This window comes from Podarcis gaigeae (genome assembly GCF_964106915.1).
Source record: "Podarcis gaigeae genome assembly, chromosome: Z".
Lineage (NCBI taxonomy): Eukaryota > Metazoa > Chordata > Lepidosauria > Squamata > Lacertidae > Podarcis > Podarcis gaigeae.
In genome coordinates this window covers 31134041-31148897 of record NC_139691.1, presented here as the reverse complement: position 1 = coordinate 31148897, position 14857 = coordinate 31134041, and the positions used below count along the sequence as shown (strand labels likewise).

The 14857-nt window shown below is 42.7% G+C and overlaps 1 protein-coding gene across 8 annotated transcripts in view; it reads right to left on the bottom strand.

The window, feature by feature from the left end:
- The window catches only part of ZNF185 (zinc finger protein 185 with LIM domain), a 64417-nt gene that overhangs the window by 37059 nt on the left and 12501 nt on the right, over positions 1–14857 (bottom strand). For all 8 annotated transcript variants that reach the window (XM_083722160.1, XM_083722162.1, XM_083722158.1 and 5 more), the window contains exons 2-3: positions 903–980; positions 162–297 (exon numbers count right to left, since the gene is read on the bottom strand). In XM_083722160.1, the coding sequence (XP_083578286.1) occupies positions 162–297; positions 903–927 (161 nt within the window). In that variant the 5' untranslated portion in view covers positions 928–980. The remainder of the gene's footprint in view (positions 1–161; positions 298–902; positions 981–14857) is intronic.

The following is a 14857-nucleotide window of genomic DNA, read 5'->3' as shown; positions in this document are numbered from 1 at the left end:
AGCACTGCACACAATGCAAAATCTGAAGTCTGAACCCTTGTGAACGTTTCTCTGAGAAGTTGGGTGATGATTGAGATATTATCTTTTGGCAGCATTGGAAAGAGGACTGGGCAGATGGAGCAGCAATCTTGCAGGTAAGGCAGGTGAATGCCTCTACTTACAATGGGCTGTGGTTCTGCTCCTCCTCATGGTCCGATCTCTGCTGAATCCAGCTCTTATCCCCTTTCAGTGTTGTCCTCACTTTCATCTGGGTGATGATCCTCTTTCGATCCTCATCGCTAGGTAGAATGACGCCATCTAATGAATGCACAAAGTGTTAGTTAAGTCACTTGCATAATGCAGACACTTGCCCTTCTTCTGATTGGAAATGCTCTGTTGCAGGGGACAAAAAATGCGGGGAGGGGGGCAGTGAGAAATGTCCCATTTTCATCTGAAGAATGTTGGAGGGTATGCAGCTTAATAAAGAGATGCGGGTGGCGCTGTGGGTTAAACCACAGAGCCTAGGACTTGCTGATCAGAAGTTTGGCAGTTTGAATCCACGTGACGGGGTGAGCTCCCGTAGCTCGGTCTCTGCTCCTGCCAACCTAGCAGTTCAAAAGCACCTCAAAGTGCAAGTAGATAAATAGGTACCGCTCCGGCGGGAAGGTAAACGGCGTTTCCGTGTGCTGCTCTGGTTCGCCAGAAGCGGCTTAGTCATGCTGGCCACATGACCCGGAAGCTGCACGCTGGCTCCCTCAGCCAATAAAGCGAGATGAGCGCCTCAACCACAGAGTCGGTCATGACTGGACCTGATGGTCAGGGGTCCCCTTACCTTGACTATGCAGCTTAAAAGTAGAGCCCTGCAGAATGAGCTGCAAACTTCTACCTTGAAAATGAGTAAGAATTATGCAGCAGTTCATTACCTTTCACAACGCCGAGGGACAGCATGGTTTGTGTTTCCTCCTTCCTCAATATTCAGAGTTTTGTGCTAGCAGGTATAACTGGGAAGGGAAGAATGAAATCCAGGTTATTAATGAGACTGGAGGAGTGGAAGCACTACAGGCATTGCTGAACTTTCTACAAAATGGACTCTATTTTTTATGCTTCTTCCAACAGTTGCATTACTTACTGCAGGGGTGAGGAACATTTTTTTCAGCCAGAGGGCCACATTCCATCCTGGAAAACATTCCAGGGGCCACTTGCTGCTGGTGGACAGGGCCAGATGCATAAGGGGGTGAGGCAATGAATGCAAATGTTATCTTTGCATGTGAGCTCATGTGAGCTTTTTGGAAACAGACTTAAATTTTAAAACACGTGGGCACCTTTAGGCTTTTCGTGTAGTCCAACATCCTGAGGTATCCAACCCCCCCACCCAATAAATGTTGTTTTGTAAATCCAAATGTTGTTTTGTAAATCCAAATGTTGTTTTGTAAATCCACCTTGGATTTACAGAAATATGGGCACAGAGAAAAAGAACTTGGAGCTCTTGTGTTTAAAGAAATGATTAGCCCTAATGATTAAAGAAACCTCAATGTCCAGTGGCCCCTTCCTGATTGTTGGAGTCCAGTTGCATACCAGCAAGTTCTGGTTGCACAATGAATGTGGTTTTGGTCCTTATGTTCAGTAAACCTGCTTCAAAATAAGTAAACAGGCCATTTAGAAGCAAACAATGACAATGTTTCACTGGATACCAGTTGTTGGAGAACAATGGCTGGAGAAGCAATTTCATTCCTAGCCTGCTTAAGGGGTTGGGTGATATACAGCTCTGTAACAGAGTACAGACTTTGCACGAAGAATTTCTCAACTTCAGTCCCTGGCATCACTAGTTAAAAGGCTCACATAGGTAGCAAAGACCCTAGAGAACTACAACCAATCACAGTAGATAATACTGAGCTAGACAGATGAACAGATAGGCCCATTTGCTATCAGGCAGCTTCTTGTGCTACAGTCTTTTCAGAAGTACCTCTTTGGCCACTGTAGGGAAACAGGATGCTGAACTAGATGGATGTTTCTTCTTAAGAATTCTTATCTCAAGGTACAAGACAGGAAACATATAAATGTCAGGAAATGTACCATAAACTAAGGAAGTTGTTGCTTGGGTTCTACAGAAATCGATTACATTAACATTGCAGTACAAAAAAACAACAATGTATGAGAAATAAAAGAAGCAATAAAAATGCAATTAACAACAAATCCACGTTGTAGGCCACCCTGAATGAACACATCCAGGGCAGTCGACATATGGAAACCCCTGTCTCAATTGATTGTAGTGTGTGTGTGTGTGTGTGTGTGTGTGTGTGTGTGTGTTCCTAAGGTTTATGAGCTGTCAGCAAGATTCTACAATATGGAGTTCTACTGCTGGCTGTGCAGGTCTCTTTTCTTGATAGATCAACAGTTGGTAGAGCTGCCTAGAAGAGTGTCTCTAAGGAGAGAGAATATCTAGGTTGGTTGCTGAGATCAGCATGCATTCTCCCTGCAGCTGAGCTGCTTGTGTTCCAAAACACAGAGTGGGGGGAGGCCTCTGGGCTCCTGATTCAGCAGCTGGGGGGGGGGGGATTTGGCAAGTGTGTTCCAGTATTCCACTCAAAAACCTTAATAGAAGCGGAGAGAGGAAGCAAGGGCTTATAATATGTGGTGTCTGTGATATGACTTTAGTGATGAGCTAAAGCTTATCCTGATTGTAGAAAATTTCTTTCTCTAGAATCACAAATAGGTGGGTCAGGGAAGGAAGAGGGAGGAGAAGACAGCTGTAGGAAACTGCTTTGGAAATGCTCAGCTTTCCTCATATAACAAGCAGGATGGGGAGTCTGTGATCTTCCATGTTTTGTTCGACCACTAACTCTGTTTGCCAGCATTGGTGAGGAGGAGGGTGCCTACTCAAGGAGGAAGGGAGCCCTGAAGGCAAAACATACGGCCAGCACAACCCTTGACATTTTGAACTCAGACATTCTAAGGGGATGTAGATTCAGTGGCATCCTGGACACAGCTGTGAGAAGTAGGAGAAAGGAGGAAGAGAAGAGTTTTGATCATCATAGTGTTGACCAGTTACAAGTTGGACGCACAAGACCTTGTTACCCTGGAGTGCTCTTGTTCAGGACCCCAGCCAGCCAGCCATACCCTTCCAAAGATACTCCACTCAGCTTCTAGCTCCACCCCTCTGCCCCACACACAACAGTCATTCAGCATTCCATGCCTACTGAGCTCACTGTTTTTGGCCCTAGGCTGTTTTCTCGCACTTTTGCAAACCTTGGCTGCCACCCAAACCTGTTGTTACCACCCTTTTTTATGTATGTAAGGATCCGCCCTCAGAGAATGAGTTCACTGTTAGTCTATAGGATGGAAGGGACAGTGAGCCACTCCCGTTGCTTTAGGATGAAGTAAGCACTGCTACTTCCGCCCCCTGCCTAGCCACCGCTTGGCATCCCGGTCCTGTCATGCATATTTGTGCACTAGTTTGTTTCCTTATCACAATGCAATCCTAAACAGTAAATGTGTCAGCCCAGCTGTCAAGAACTGGTGTCAACAGCACTAAAAGCAGGAAATAAAACTTATTTCCCCAGTACTAGAAACTTGCCTTGATTCCAAGGTGTTTGTTTTAGCCAGGGCACCAGTTTTGATCCCCACCCAGATCCCTCAAATATGCTAGTTTCCATAAGAGCAAAGAACTGAAGTATCAAAGGTACTGAGACTACAGGCACACTCTCCAACATGTCACGGATGAGAATAGAGAAATGCAGGTTGACACCCCAGCAACCATCATACCAAGGATGATTGAAAGCTACATTCATGCACTGGGGTTCATCCCCAAACTGCTGGAGAAGTTGGAGCACTCTGTAGAGAATATTCTGTGAAATGTACTACAAAGCCCACTCATGCAAAGCAAATTCCGTCACCAGCCAGTGCCATTTTTCTAGAAAAATAGGTGCTGCAGCTCACCATGAACTTCTCCCTTGTTCTCTTAGAATGACAATGGCATCCACCTGAGATGTGCTGGAACTGAGTTCTGGCTGAAATAAAAGCCCTGCCACCAACAAATGGGGTGTCTATGCAAATATCAGGGATGCGGGTGGCGCTGTGGGTTAAACCACAAAGCCTAGGGCTTGCCGATCAGAAGGTCGGAGGTTCGAATCCCCGCGACGGGGTGAGCTCCCATTGCTCGGTCCCTGCTCCTGCCAACCTAGCAGTTCGAAAGCACGTCAAAGTGCAAGTAGATAAATAGGTACTGCTCTGGTGGGAAGCTAATTAGTGTTTCCGTGTGCTGCTCTGGTTCGCCAGAAGTGGCTTTGTCATGCTGGCCACATGACCCAGAAGCTGTCTGCGGACAAACGCCGGCTCCCTCAGCCAGTAAAGCGAGATGAGAACTGCAACCCCAGAGTTGTCTGCGACTGGACCTAACGGTCAGTGGTCCCTTTACCTTTACCTATGCAAATATCTGGCTCATCTTGACTTTATAGAACCTCAGTAATGATGGAACCCACAGGTGGCGAAAACTTTTATTTTTATATGTATTTTGTTATTTGTAAAGGGAATATTTGTATGAGCTAATGCTTTATTATATATTTGGAACAGCTGTACCCTTGTCGTCGTCCCCCCCCCGCCAGGCTGTGATGCTTTATGGTCTACATTTTTTGATCCTTTGTTTTCTTTCTTTATACCTGCACATTTCTTTTGGTTAACAAATCAATAACATTTAATTTTTTTAAAAATGCAGTGACAAAGCAGGAAGGGGGGAGTGTCAATCTACAAAGAGATGTGTAAGGTTTGCAGGAAACATGTACCACTTATAAACGCCATCTCCAACTCCTCGAAAGATTCCATCAACGGTGTCTCTGAAAAAATTTACACATCACTTGGGAAGACAGGCAAACTAATATCGGTGTACTGGAAGAAGCAAAGATCACTAGTGTTGAAGCAATGATTCCTCAACATCAACTTCATTGGACTGGTCAAGTTGTGTGGATGCCTGATGATCATCTTCCAAAGCAACTACTCTATTCCGAACTTAAAAATGGAAAGAGCAATGCTGGTGTCCACAGGCTCCCTACCCTTAAACTGGAAGGCTGTCCTCTGCAAAGCGGGGCATCCTACCTGAGCTGCTGTGTTATAAAACCACTAAGAGGCCACACAACTTTCATCCTGTCCTGTCTCTCAGACAGACCCACACTAAAGCAGCCGTCTAATTTTTCAGAGGCTTGACAATGTATGTACTAGCTACGCCAAGGCTCTCTCATCAACAGGTCTAGACTGCCTCTTTTTCTCAATTAAACTTGGAATAGCTCATCCCAGACACTCAGGTTGCACTGGAATTTCTGGCTTTGCAGATTCATGCAGAACTAGGCAGGTTGGAAGCACTTGCCAGGTATGGCTTTGGGGAACAACAAACAGCCCTTGCCGGTGCTCATTTCCCCTCCCCAAACCATGAATCATGAAATAGTAGCAAGCCCTGCCCTTTCTTGACAGTTTCCTCCCAGCATGTTACAGGTACAAGCACTCTTTACAGGAATCTTTCCTGTTCTACCCCAGAGACACTTAGCATTCTATGTCCACTGAACATACGTATGGTACATTGGGATTTGTTTAGCTGTTGCCCCTTTAGGATTCCCCCATCTACTGAAGTTTTATCATACTTCTGCTCCTCCTCCTCCTTCTTTGGTGATCACTCGTAGCCAAGTAAGATTGTCTTCCATAAACACGGTTTCTGGACTAGAACTCCCCCCATCATCCCTGACCATTGGTTGTGCTGGCTATGGCCAATGGAAGTTGGAGTCCAACATCTGGAAGGCTACAGGTTCCCCATCCCAATTCTAGTTGAAGGAGTCCTATTTCTGAAAGGCTGGGCAGTTTAAGCCTAGTTTAACAATACCCATAAGAAGGGAGAGCAGTTTTCTTGAATATGCCCCATCAACAGTGGCCTGGTCACAGGCTTTCCTGTTCAATTGAACTGCATTGTACTGTTCTTTAAATTACAATAACAGGATTGTATCCAACTAACTTTTTACTCAGAATGCACTCAGTGAAATTATTGGAATTAAGTCATGTCCTTTAATTTCAAGGGATCTACTCTATGACTAACATTGGATACAGCTCATTGGGCCAGATTCAAGTAAACCAGTGTGCAAGGGCTCCCACTAGCATAATGGGGTTTCCTCTTTTCCACTCTCTTTGTGCCCCCAATCCGCCCCCAAATTGGCTTTGGAGGGGGTCAGGAGAACACCCAAAACAGTGTGCAGGGGGAGAAAGAGGCAGAAATGTTTATACTGACAGAACGATCAGAAGAGCATGATGTTGAATCCCTCCCATTTATAATTTTGCATCTATAGTAATAAATTAACACATGCAATTCTTACACTTCTCTCTTTTTTGGCTATGTGCTTGCTGCTTTTTAGCAATGTGTACACCCAGTTCCCAATGCTGGTGAGTCATCTGGAGCAAGAGACACTCCTGAAGACCTGCAGTTAGTATTGTTGTGAGTATGGGGGCTTAGTCTGCATGGGGTTAAAAATCTAATGGATTGAATTAGCCAGGTAAGGACTGTCATTACCACCTAAGTAGCGTCAACATAACAAAGACAGCTGCTCTGTGCCATAGGGCAAATGAGTGGGCTGGCAGTGAAAAAGACAATAGCTGGAGTTAGCATGTGTGAACTGGGCAGGCAGAAGCCACAGAGTGAGCGCCATGGTTGATTTCTGCAACTCACTGCTGTCAGCTGAAGACAACCAGCCATGCCCTGGGCCCCCCAACCTCTCTCAATGCCAATCAAAACTAATAATTGAATAGAAAGAGAACCTACCCACATGAGGCTGATACCAAAAACCTTGCACATACACTACAGTGGTACCTTGGTTTAAGAACAGCTTACTGTTGTTGGTAAACAACTTGGATTAAGAACGCTGCAAACCCGGAAGTAGGTGTTTTGGTTTGTGAACTTTGCCTTGGAAGTAGAATATGTTGAGTGTGTTCCATTTGTAAATTGAGTCCTTGGTTTCTATGGGAAAGCATGCCTTGGTTTAAGAACGCTTTGGTTTAAGTACGGACTTCCGGAACAGATTATGTTCGTAAACCAAGATACCACTGTATTATAAAAGAAAGAAAGTTTACTACCCCCTCTCTCCCCTCCTCTCTTCTCCCCCAATTTTATACTGTATACAACATTAATGTCTCACATCAAATATAACTGACCTGTAGAAAGGGCTTTATGATCTGAAAACAGAGATGATGTGTGTACTTTTGTAACCCAAGAAAAACCTTTTATAAAAACCTTTTAAAAAATAATAATGGGTGGCTATGGAAGAAGCAAGAATTTCCGATCAGTTAATGCTGTGAGCCCCTCCATTGTACGTTCAGGTTGTATATACGTGTAAATAAATCATATATCCTAGCACACCATCGTCTCCGCAGTCCCACATTCTAAGTAAACCAAACACTGGGCCTGGAACCCCTGGAATCAGAGTTCAGGGTTGCGTGTGACGTTATTCTTATAAGTGTGACCTACAACAAATTGTTGCAGTATGAATTGTTCCCCATTGAGGATTCCAGACGCTCCACCTAATTTTCAGGTTCCCCCCATGATCCCCATCAGTATTCCATTTTTGAAGTCCAGTGTCAGCTCTGGCCTTCTCATTTTCCAGCACCCCGCTAGAGAGTGGGCTTTGAGCTCTGTGAAGCTGAAAGTTTTTAAGGGTAGGAGGTTATCTCTGGAGTTCTGACACAGGGGGCAGTGAGTGGCTCTGTTCTTCGTAAGTGTGTCAAGCTGTCTTCTTCAACCTTTGCTGAACTTGAATATTTGTAAGTGAACTGAAGCATCATAGAAATGTCATAAATCTCCAATGTTCTCTCCTCCAAAAAACTCATCAATCCCAAGTAGCCAATCCACCTTCAGACATAAGTTGACATATAACCTTGCTGGCTTTATTTGTATATCATTGATATTTCTTGTATATTGTTTTTACGTGCACCACTTTGGAATTCTATTACTATTATTAAGCAGTTTATAGATACTTATAAACACAACAAATAAAAATGTAACTTCTGGATATGCTGAGGAAGAAGCTGAACCAAGGCAACGATGCTAGCTACTCACACAAATAAAATTTTAACAAGGCATCCCTGAAACCCAAAAATAAAGACAGAAGGTTGTTTTCAATGTTGCTCGTACTCAAAGTAGCCCCATTGAAATCAATAGGAATGACTAGCTGAAGTGCATTAATTTCAGTGGGCTAAGTTGGATACAACCCTGAGTAGTTTATCAAAGGTAAAAAAGTAAAGGACCCCTGGATGGTTAAGTCCAGTCAAAGGTGACTATGGGGTGCGGCGCTCATCTCACGTGGAGTCAGAAGATACCGGTACTTAGGAAGCTGCCTTATGCTGAATTAATCCATTAGCTCAGCCAGTTCAGTATAGCCTCTACACTGACTGGCAGATCAGTATAACCTCTACACTGACTCTCCAGGGATTCAGGCAGGGGTCTTTCCCAGTGCTACCTAGAGATGTTGTGGACTGAGCCTCCAACATCTCTCAGATGAAAATAGGAACAATCTATTCTACATCAGGAAGCTTCTCCCACATTTGATCTCACCCCACATGTAGATGTCATATACCCATATACATCTGTCACCTTGAGCCAATTACAACCACTCTGCCTCACAGGATTGTTGTAAAGAAAAAATGTGAGAGGGAAAGGATTGTATAGAACACCTTCTACAGATAAATGGAATGAAATAAAATTTTAGCTATATGCTGCCTTGAGTCTTTCTCGGGGGAAAAGGTGAAGAAGAAGGAGGAGGAGGAGGAAGAGGAGGAGGATCAGGAATATACCAGAGAGTAAAAAGGTAAAGGGGCAAAGGGACCCCTGACCATTAGGTCCAGTTGTGGCCGACTCTGGGGTTGCGGTGCTCATCTCGCTTTATTGGCCAAGGGAGCCAGCGTACAGCTTCCGGGTCATGTGGCCAGCATGACTAAGCCGCTTCTGGCAAACCAGAGCAGCGCAAGGAAACACCGTTTACCTTCCCGCCAGAGCGGTACCTATTTATCTACTTGCACTTTAACATGCTTTCGAACTGCTAGGTTGGCAGGAGCAAGGACGGAGCAACAGGAGCTCACCCCGTCGCGGGGATTCAAACCGCCGACCTTCTGATCGGCAAGTCCCAGGCTCTGTGGTTTAACCCACAGCACCACCCATGTCCATATCAAAGAGTAAATCCTATTAAACTCAGTGGGACTTAGTTCTGAATAAAAATGCTTAGGATTGTGATGTTAACACAGCTCAGTCTTTGCCCAGTTACCTGGGAATAAGCGCCACTGAATACAGTGAGACTTAACTTCTGAGTAGACAGTATAAGGCTCCATTTACAATAAATGGCAATATAACAATATGAATCTGCATCTTCAGAAACTGGCTTCTGAAGAATTTCGCCTCCCCCAAGTATCATCCCTAAGTTGTGGCTTATTGGTACCACTAGCACGCCTACAGAATGCATGCACGTTTCCTTAAAAATGACTGGCTGCTGGAGCATTGCAATCAAAGAATTGAACATGGAATGGCTACATTTTCCTTCAAAATTATAGGAAGGGCTTTGCATGCCAGCTTCATCGTTTTCTTCATTTGATGCAGGTATTTTCAGTATAAACAGGACTCTGTTTTTGCACCTATACTCAAACACACACACACAGAGCGAGAGAGAGAGAGAGAGAACAACAGCTCCTATTTCCAAAAAGAACGGGGGGTGGGGTGTCTGATCTTTCCACCACTTTTAATCAAGACGAGGAGAGGAGGAAAAAGGAAATCTGGAACATTCCAGGATCAAATCAGAAACTGGGATGGCTTCTGTAATTCCAGGACTGTCCTTGGAAAATCAGGACACTTGGAGGGTATGAAATAGGGGTCGTTGGATCAGGTGTAGTAAGACCAGGAGGGTGGCATAGCTTCCCCTTAGACAAAGACCATAAACCCAGTGCTTTTTTTCTGGGGAGACGCAGGGGTATGAATACCCATAAACATTTTGTGACTCTAAGTTTGGCCTCGTTGAGGAGCAGTATTTCAATATGAGTAGGAAAATGAGAGTACCCCTAAACATTTTTTTAAAGAAAAAAAGTACTGCATAAACCTATTCCGCTAGCCCATGGAACAATCTTATATATCATCTTATATATCAGGGCTGGGAAATCTTTTTCAGTCTGAGAGCCACATTCACTTCTGAGCAATCTTCCAAGTGCCATGTGCCAGTGGAGGGAATAGTGAGTGCTCAGCAGAGTAGGCTAGTTTTTACTTACTTACATGCACATATCCCGATCCTCCTGGCATTATCTGAACTCAGTGGCATTATCCAAGCAAATATATTTGGGCTACAAAGCAGAGCTGTTGAGGGGCTGCAGCCTTGGGCCAGACAGAGATGCTTGTAGGGCCACACACTCATAAATTTATTTTATTACTTTATTTATTAATGACATTCCTATTCCACCTTTCTTCTAAGGAACTCAAGGTGGCATACATACTTCCTCTTCCCTCATTCTATCCTTTGAAAGGTAGGTTCAGTTGAGAGTAATTGACTGGCTCAAGGTCACCCAGCTTCAGGGCTGAGTGGGGATTTGAACCCTAGTCTCCCAGGACTTAAGGTACACAGGTGGCGCTGTGGGTTAAACCACAGAGCCTAGGACTTGCCAATCAGGAGGTCAGCGGTTTGAATCCCCGCAACAGGGTGAGCTCCCATTGCTCGGTCCCTGCTCCTGCCAACCTAGCAGTTCGAAAGCACATCAGAGTGCAAGTAGATAAATAGGTACTGCTCCAGCGGGAAGGTAAACGGCATTTCCGTGTGCTGCTCTGGTTCGCCAGAAGCGGCATAATCATGCTGGTCACATGACCCGGAAGCCGTATGCTGGTTCCCTTGGCCATTAAGCGAGATGAACGCTGCAATGCCAGAGTCAGTCACGACTGGACCTAATGGTCAGGGGTCCCTTTATATTACTTCCCTCCCAGGACTTAGTCTGACACACTAACCACTAGACCACACCAGATCTCTCAGTGAGTGCAGTGGGGTAGTTTGCTGTCAGTAAAATGTAGGCATCTAGATATATAGTGACTGCCTGATCAATTTATATGGGCATATTAAAAAAAACCTACAAACCCAAGTGATAGAGATGTCAGCCTCTCTAATTATAGATTTTAATCTCAGGGTGTGCCTTTCCACTTTAGGGAGCCAGGACAGACCGTAATGGATGTTAGGGTGTGTCATTATAGGGGTGAAACTTTTTTGCAAATTTAATTTTTGCAAATTTATTCAGTGGGAGGTCTTAAGAATATGTTTTTGGGTGTGAGGAATTCAAATCTGCTATTATTTTTATGGCTGGGCAACATGTACCGGTAGATTCGTAAGCCTGTTTTCAGAAAAGCAAAGAATTTAAATGTTACCTTCTGAAAATGACAGGTAATGCCAAATGATGATGATATAACTGCAAGTACTTAGCAATCATTTAATATTTTTAATTATTTCTGTGCAATTTTACACACATTTTGCTTATCAAGCACAACTTAATTATATTAATTTAATCAAAATACCTTTAGATATTTAAAACGGAAACAATTTGAACAAGCTAACAAGCCAGGGAAGCTATTAGCTTGGCAAATAAAGAAGAAGAAAAAACAAAACTGTATTAATAGATTAAATGTAGCAGGTAGAGTTGTGGAAAATCCGAAAAGAAATAAGAGATCAGTTTGTGAGTTTTTATACAGAACTATATTGAGCCAAACCAAGTAATTTAGATGAAATGGGTAAATATTTAGAAGACAACAAACTACCTATGATACCAAAAAATAAAATGACATTTCTGAATGCACCTGTCACAATGATGGAATTACAGCAAGTAATATTACAGCAAAATTAGGGAAGATACCAGGACCTGAAGGACAGCAATATATTATAAAGTAAATTACAAGATTACCTAATACAACCTTTAAAAGATATTAGGAATATAACTTTGAATACAGGAGAGTTATCAGATTCTTGGAAGAGTGCATACATAACTTTGTTTCATTAGCAAGATAGTTCATAACCAGCTCTGTATCTCTATCAACCTATTTTGTTGTTGAATAACAATTATAAACTGTTTGGAGACATATTAGCTAATAGGTTGAAAACTGTATTAAAAGAGGTAATCCATGAAGATCAGGCCAGATTTTGTCAGGAAGACAAATGAAAGATAATATTAGAAACATAATTGATGTAATATAAGATTTAGAAATGCGGGACGCAGGTGGCGCTGTGGGTTAAAGCCTCAGCGCCTAGGACTTGCCGATCGAAAGGTCGGCGGTTCGAATCCCTGCGGCGGGATGCGTTCCCGCTGCTCGGTCCCAGCGCCTGCCAACCTAGCAGTTCGAAAGCACCTCCGGGTACAAGTAGATAAATAGGGACCGCTTACCAGTGGGAAGGTAAACGGCGTTTCCGTGTGCGGCTCTGGCTCGCCAGAGCAGCGATGTCACGCTGGCCACGTGACCCGGAAGTGTCTCCGGACAGTGCTGGCCCCTGGCCTCTTGAGTGAGATGGGCGCACAACCCCAGAGTCTGTCAAGACTGGCCCGTACGGGCAGGGGTACCTTTACCTTTACCTTTAAGATTTAGAAATAAGAAATAAAAAAACAAGCAGCTTTAATGTTTTTGATGCTGAGAAAGCATTTGACAATGACTTCTGGGACTTTATGTTTAAGCATTTGGAAAAACCGAGAATAAAATATAAAATACTGATAGATGTGAAAGAGAGAGGAGGTTTTTCCCTGTCGGATATGAGATTATATTATAAAGCATCTTCTCAGTGCTGGTTGAAGGATTGAAGAACACACATATTTTAGATTTGGAAGGTCATGATAATATTTTTGGTTGGCACACTTACTTGTGGTATGAAAAGGCAAAAGTACATAAAGATTTTACAAACCATATAATCAGGAAAAAATTGTATAGAGTAATGGATAAGTATAAAAACTTGTTGGAGACCAAAGCACCACTATGGCTTTCACCTTTGGAAGCCATAGCAGTAAAGAAGAAAAATATGATGGAAAATTGGGCAACTTATAGAAATTTATTAAGAGAGGGTGGAAAATTTAAATTAAAAGAATTTAAGTATTTATCAGAGGTGTTAACAACATGGTTACAATATCATCATTTCAATGAAGTATTTAAAAAGGATATGAAGTAGGGGTTTGGGGAACAAAAATCACAACTAGAAAGAGACCTGTTAAACTGTAATATTAAAGTGTTATCTGAAATGTATAAGATGTTATTGAAATGGAAGACAAAGAACAAACAAGTGAATCTTCAATTATACACTGAGCAATAGATATTGATCATAATATAGGAATGGGTGCATGGGAACATTTATGGAATGTGGATCTAAAATTTACAGTATGTTATAGTTTAAGAGAAAATCATATGAAAATGTTATATAGATAGTCCCTAACACCCAGTATATTGGCCAAAATGTATAAATAGAAATCGAATATGTGCTGGAAATGTAAAGAGAAAGAAGGTAACTTTTTTCATATGTGGTAGTCTTGTAATAAGGTTAAAGCTTACTGGGAAATGATATATAATGAACTGAAAAAGATGTTTAAGATAACATTTATTTTAAAAACCAGAAGCTTTTCTTTGGGGAATTATGAGATCAGAACTACCTAAACAGTATACAAATTTATTTATGTATGCAACCACAGCTGCAAGAATGTTATTCGCTCAAAAATAGAAGGAAGAAGAGGTCTCGATGAGAAAAGAATGGATACAGTAGTTAATGGACTATGCAGAAATGGGAAAACTTACTGGAAGAATAAGAAACCAAGATAACACTTTTAAAAGAAAGGAATGGAAATGGTTTATTGAGTATTTACAAACTGTAAACAGATTAAGACGTTGGCAGGATTAATGTAAAAACCTGAAGTTTCAAAATATATACGAGATATGGGAATAGATATATAAAAGAATATGTTGAGATATGCAGGGAGATGAAAAGAAATGTAAAGAACCACAGAAAGAGGGGGAAGGGAGCCGGAGTTCGAAATGTTAAAATTACAATTGAATAATTGTTGTAATATATACAAATGAAAATTAAAGATTAAAGATTAAAAAAGAGAACAAAGAGAAAAGGAGCCCAAAGGTTTGCAGAGCTACCAAAAAAAGAAACAAATCTTTATTTAAAGCAACAACACCACCACCCCCGGCCCAGGAAGTAAATACACTTTAAGAAACAGCACAAGGAGGAATGAGTGAAGGTTGGGATGCAGGAAGACAACACAGAGCACAGGAGGAAAGTAGAATGCCCTGCTGGGACACCAAACAGGAGAGTCCCGTTAAGAGGGAGGAATGTCCCTTTTCCTTAGGGTGTCCCTACTTTCGTCAAAGAAATGTTGAAGGGTATTGAGTTATCTGCCCCCCCCCGAGCCAATGAGATAAGTGACTGTACAACATTTAGAAGACATCTGAAGGCAGCCCTGTATAGGGAAGTTTTCCTTTTTAATGTTTAATGCTTTATTATGCTTTTATATATGTTGGAAGCCACCCAGAATGGCTGGGGCAATCCAGCCAGATGGGCAGGGTTATTATTATTATTATTATTATTATTGAATAGGACGTCCCTTTTCTCGTTGGTGAAATGTTGGAGGGTATAGACGTGCCTAAGGCCCCATATGCAGAGGTGGAGTTAGGTTTCTGCAGTTCTGAAAGACAGGATAAAGGGAGGACTCTAAATATATACTCGGTCCTGTATACCTGAAGGAGCGTCTCCACCCCCCATCGTTCTGCCTGGACACTGAAATCCAGCGCCGAGGGCCTTCTGGTGGTTCCCTCACTGCGAGAAGCCAAGTTACAGGGAACCGGACAGAGGGCCTTCTTGGTAGTGGCACC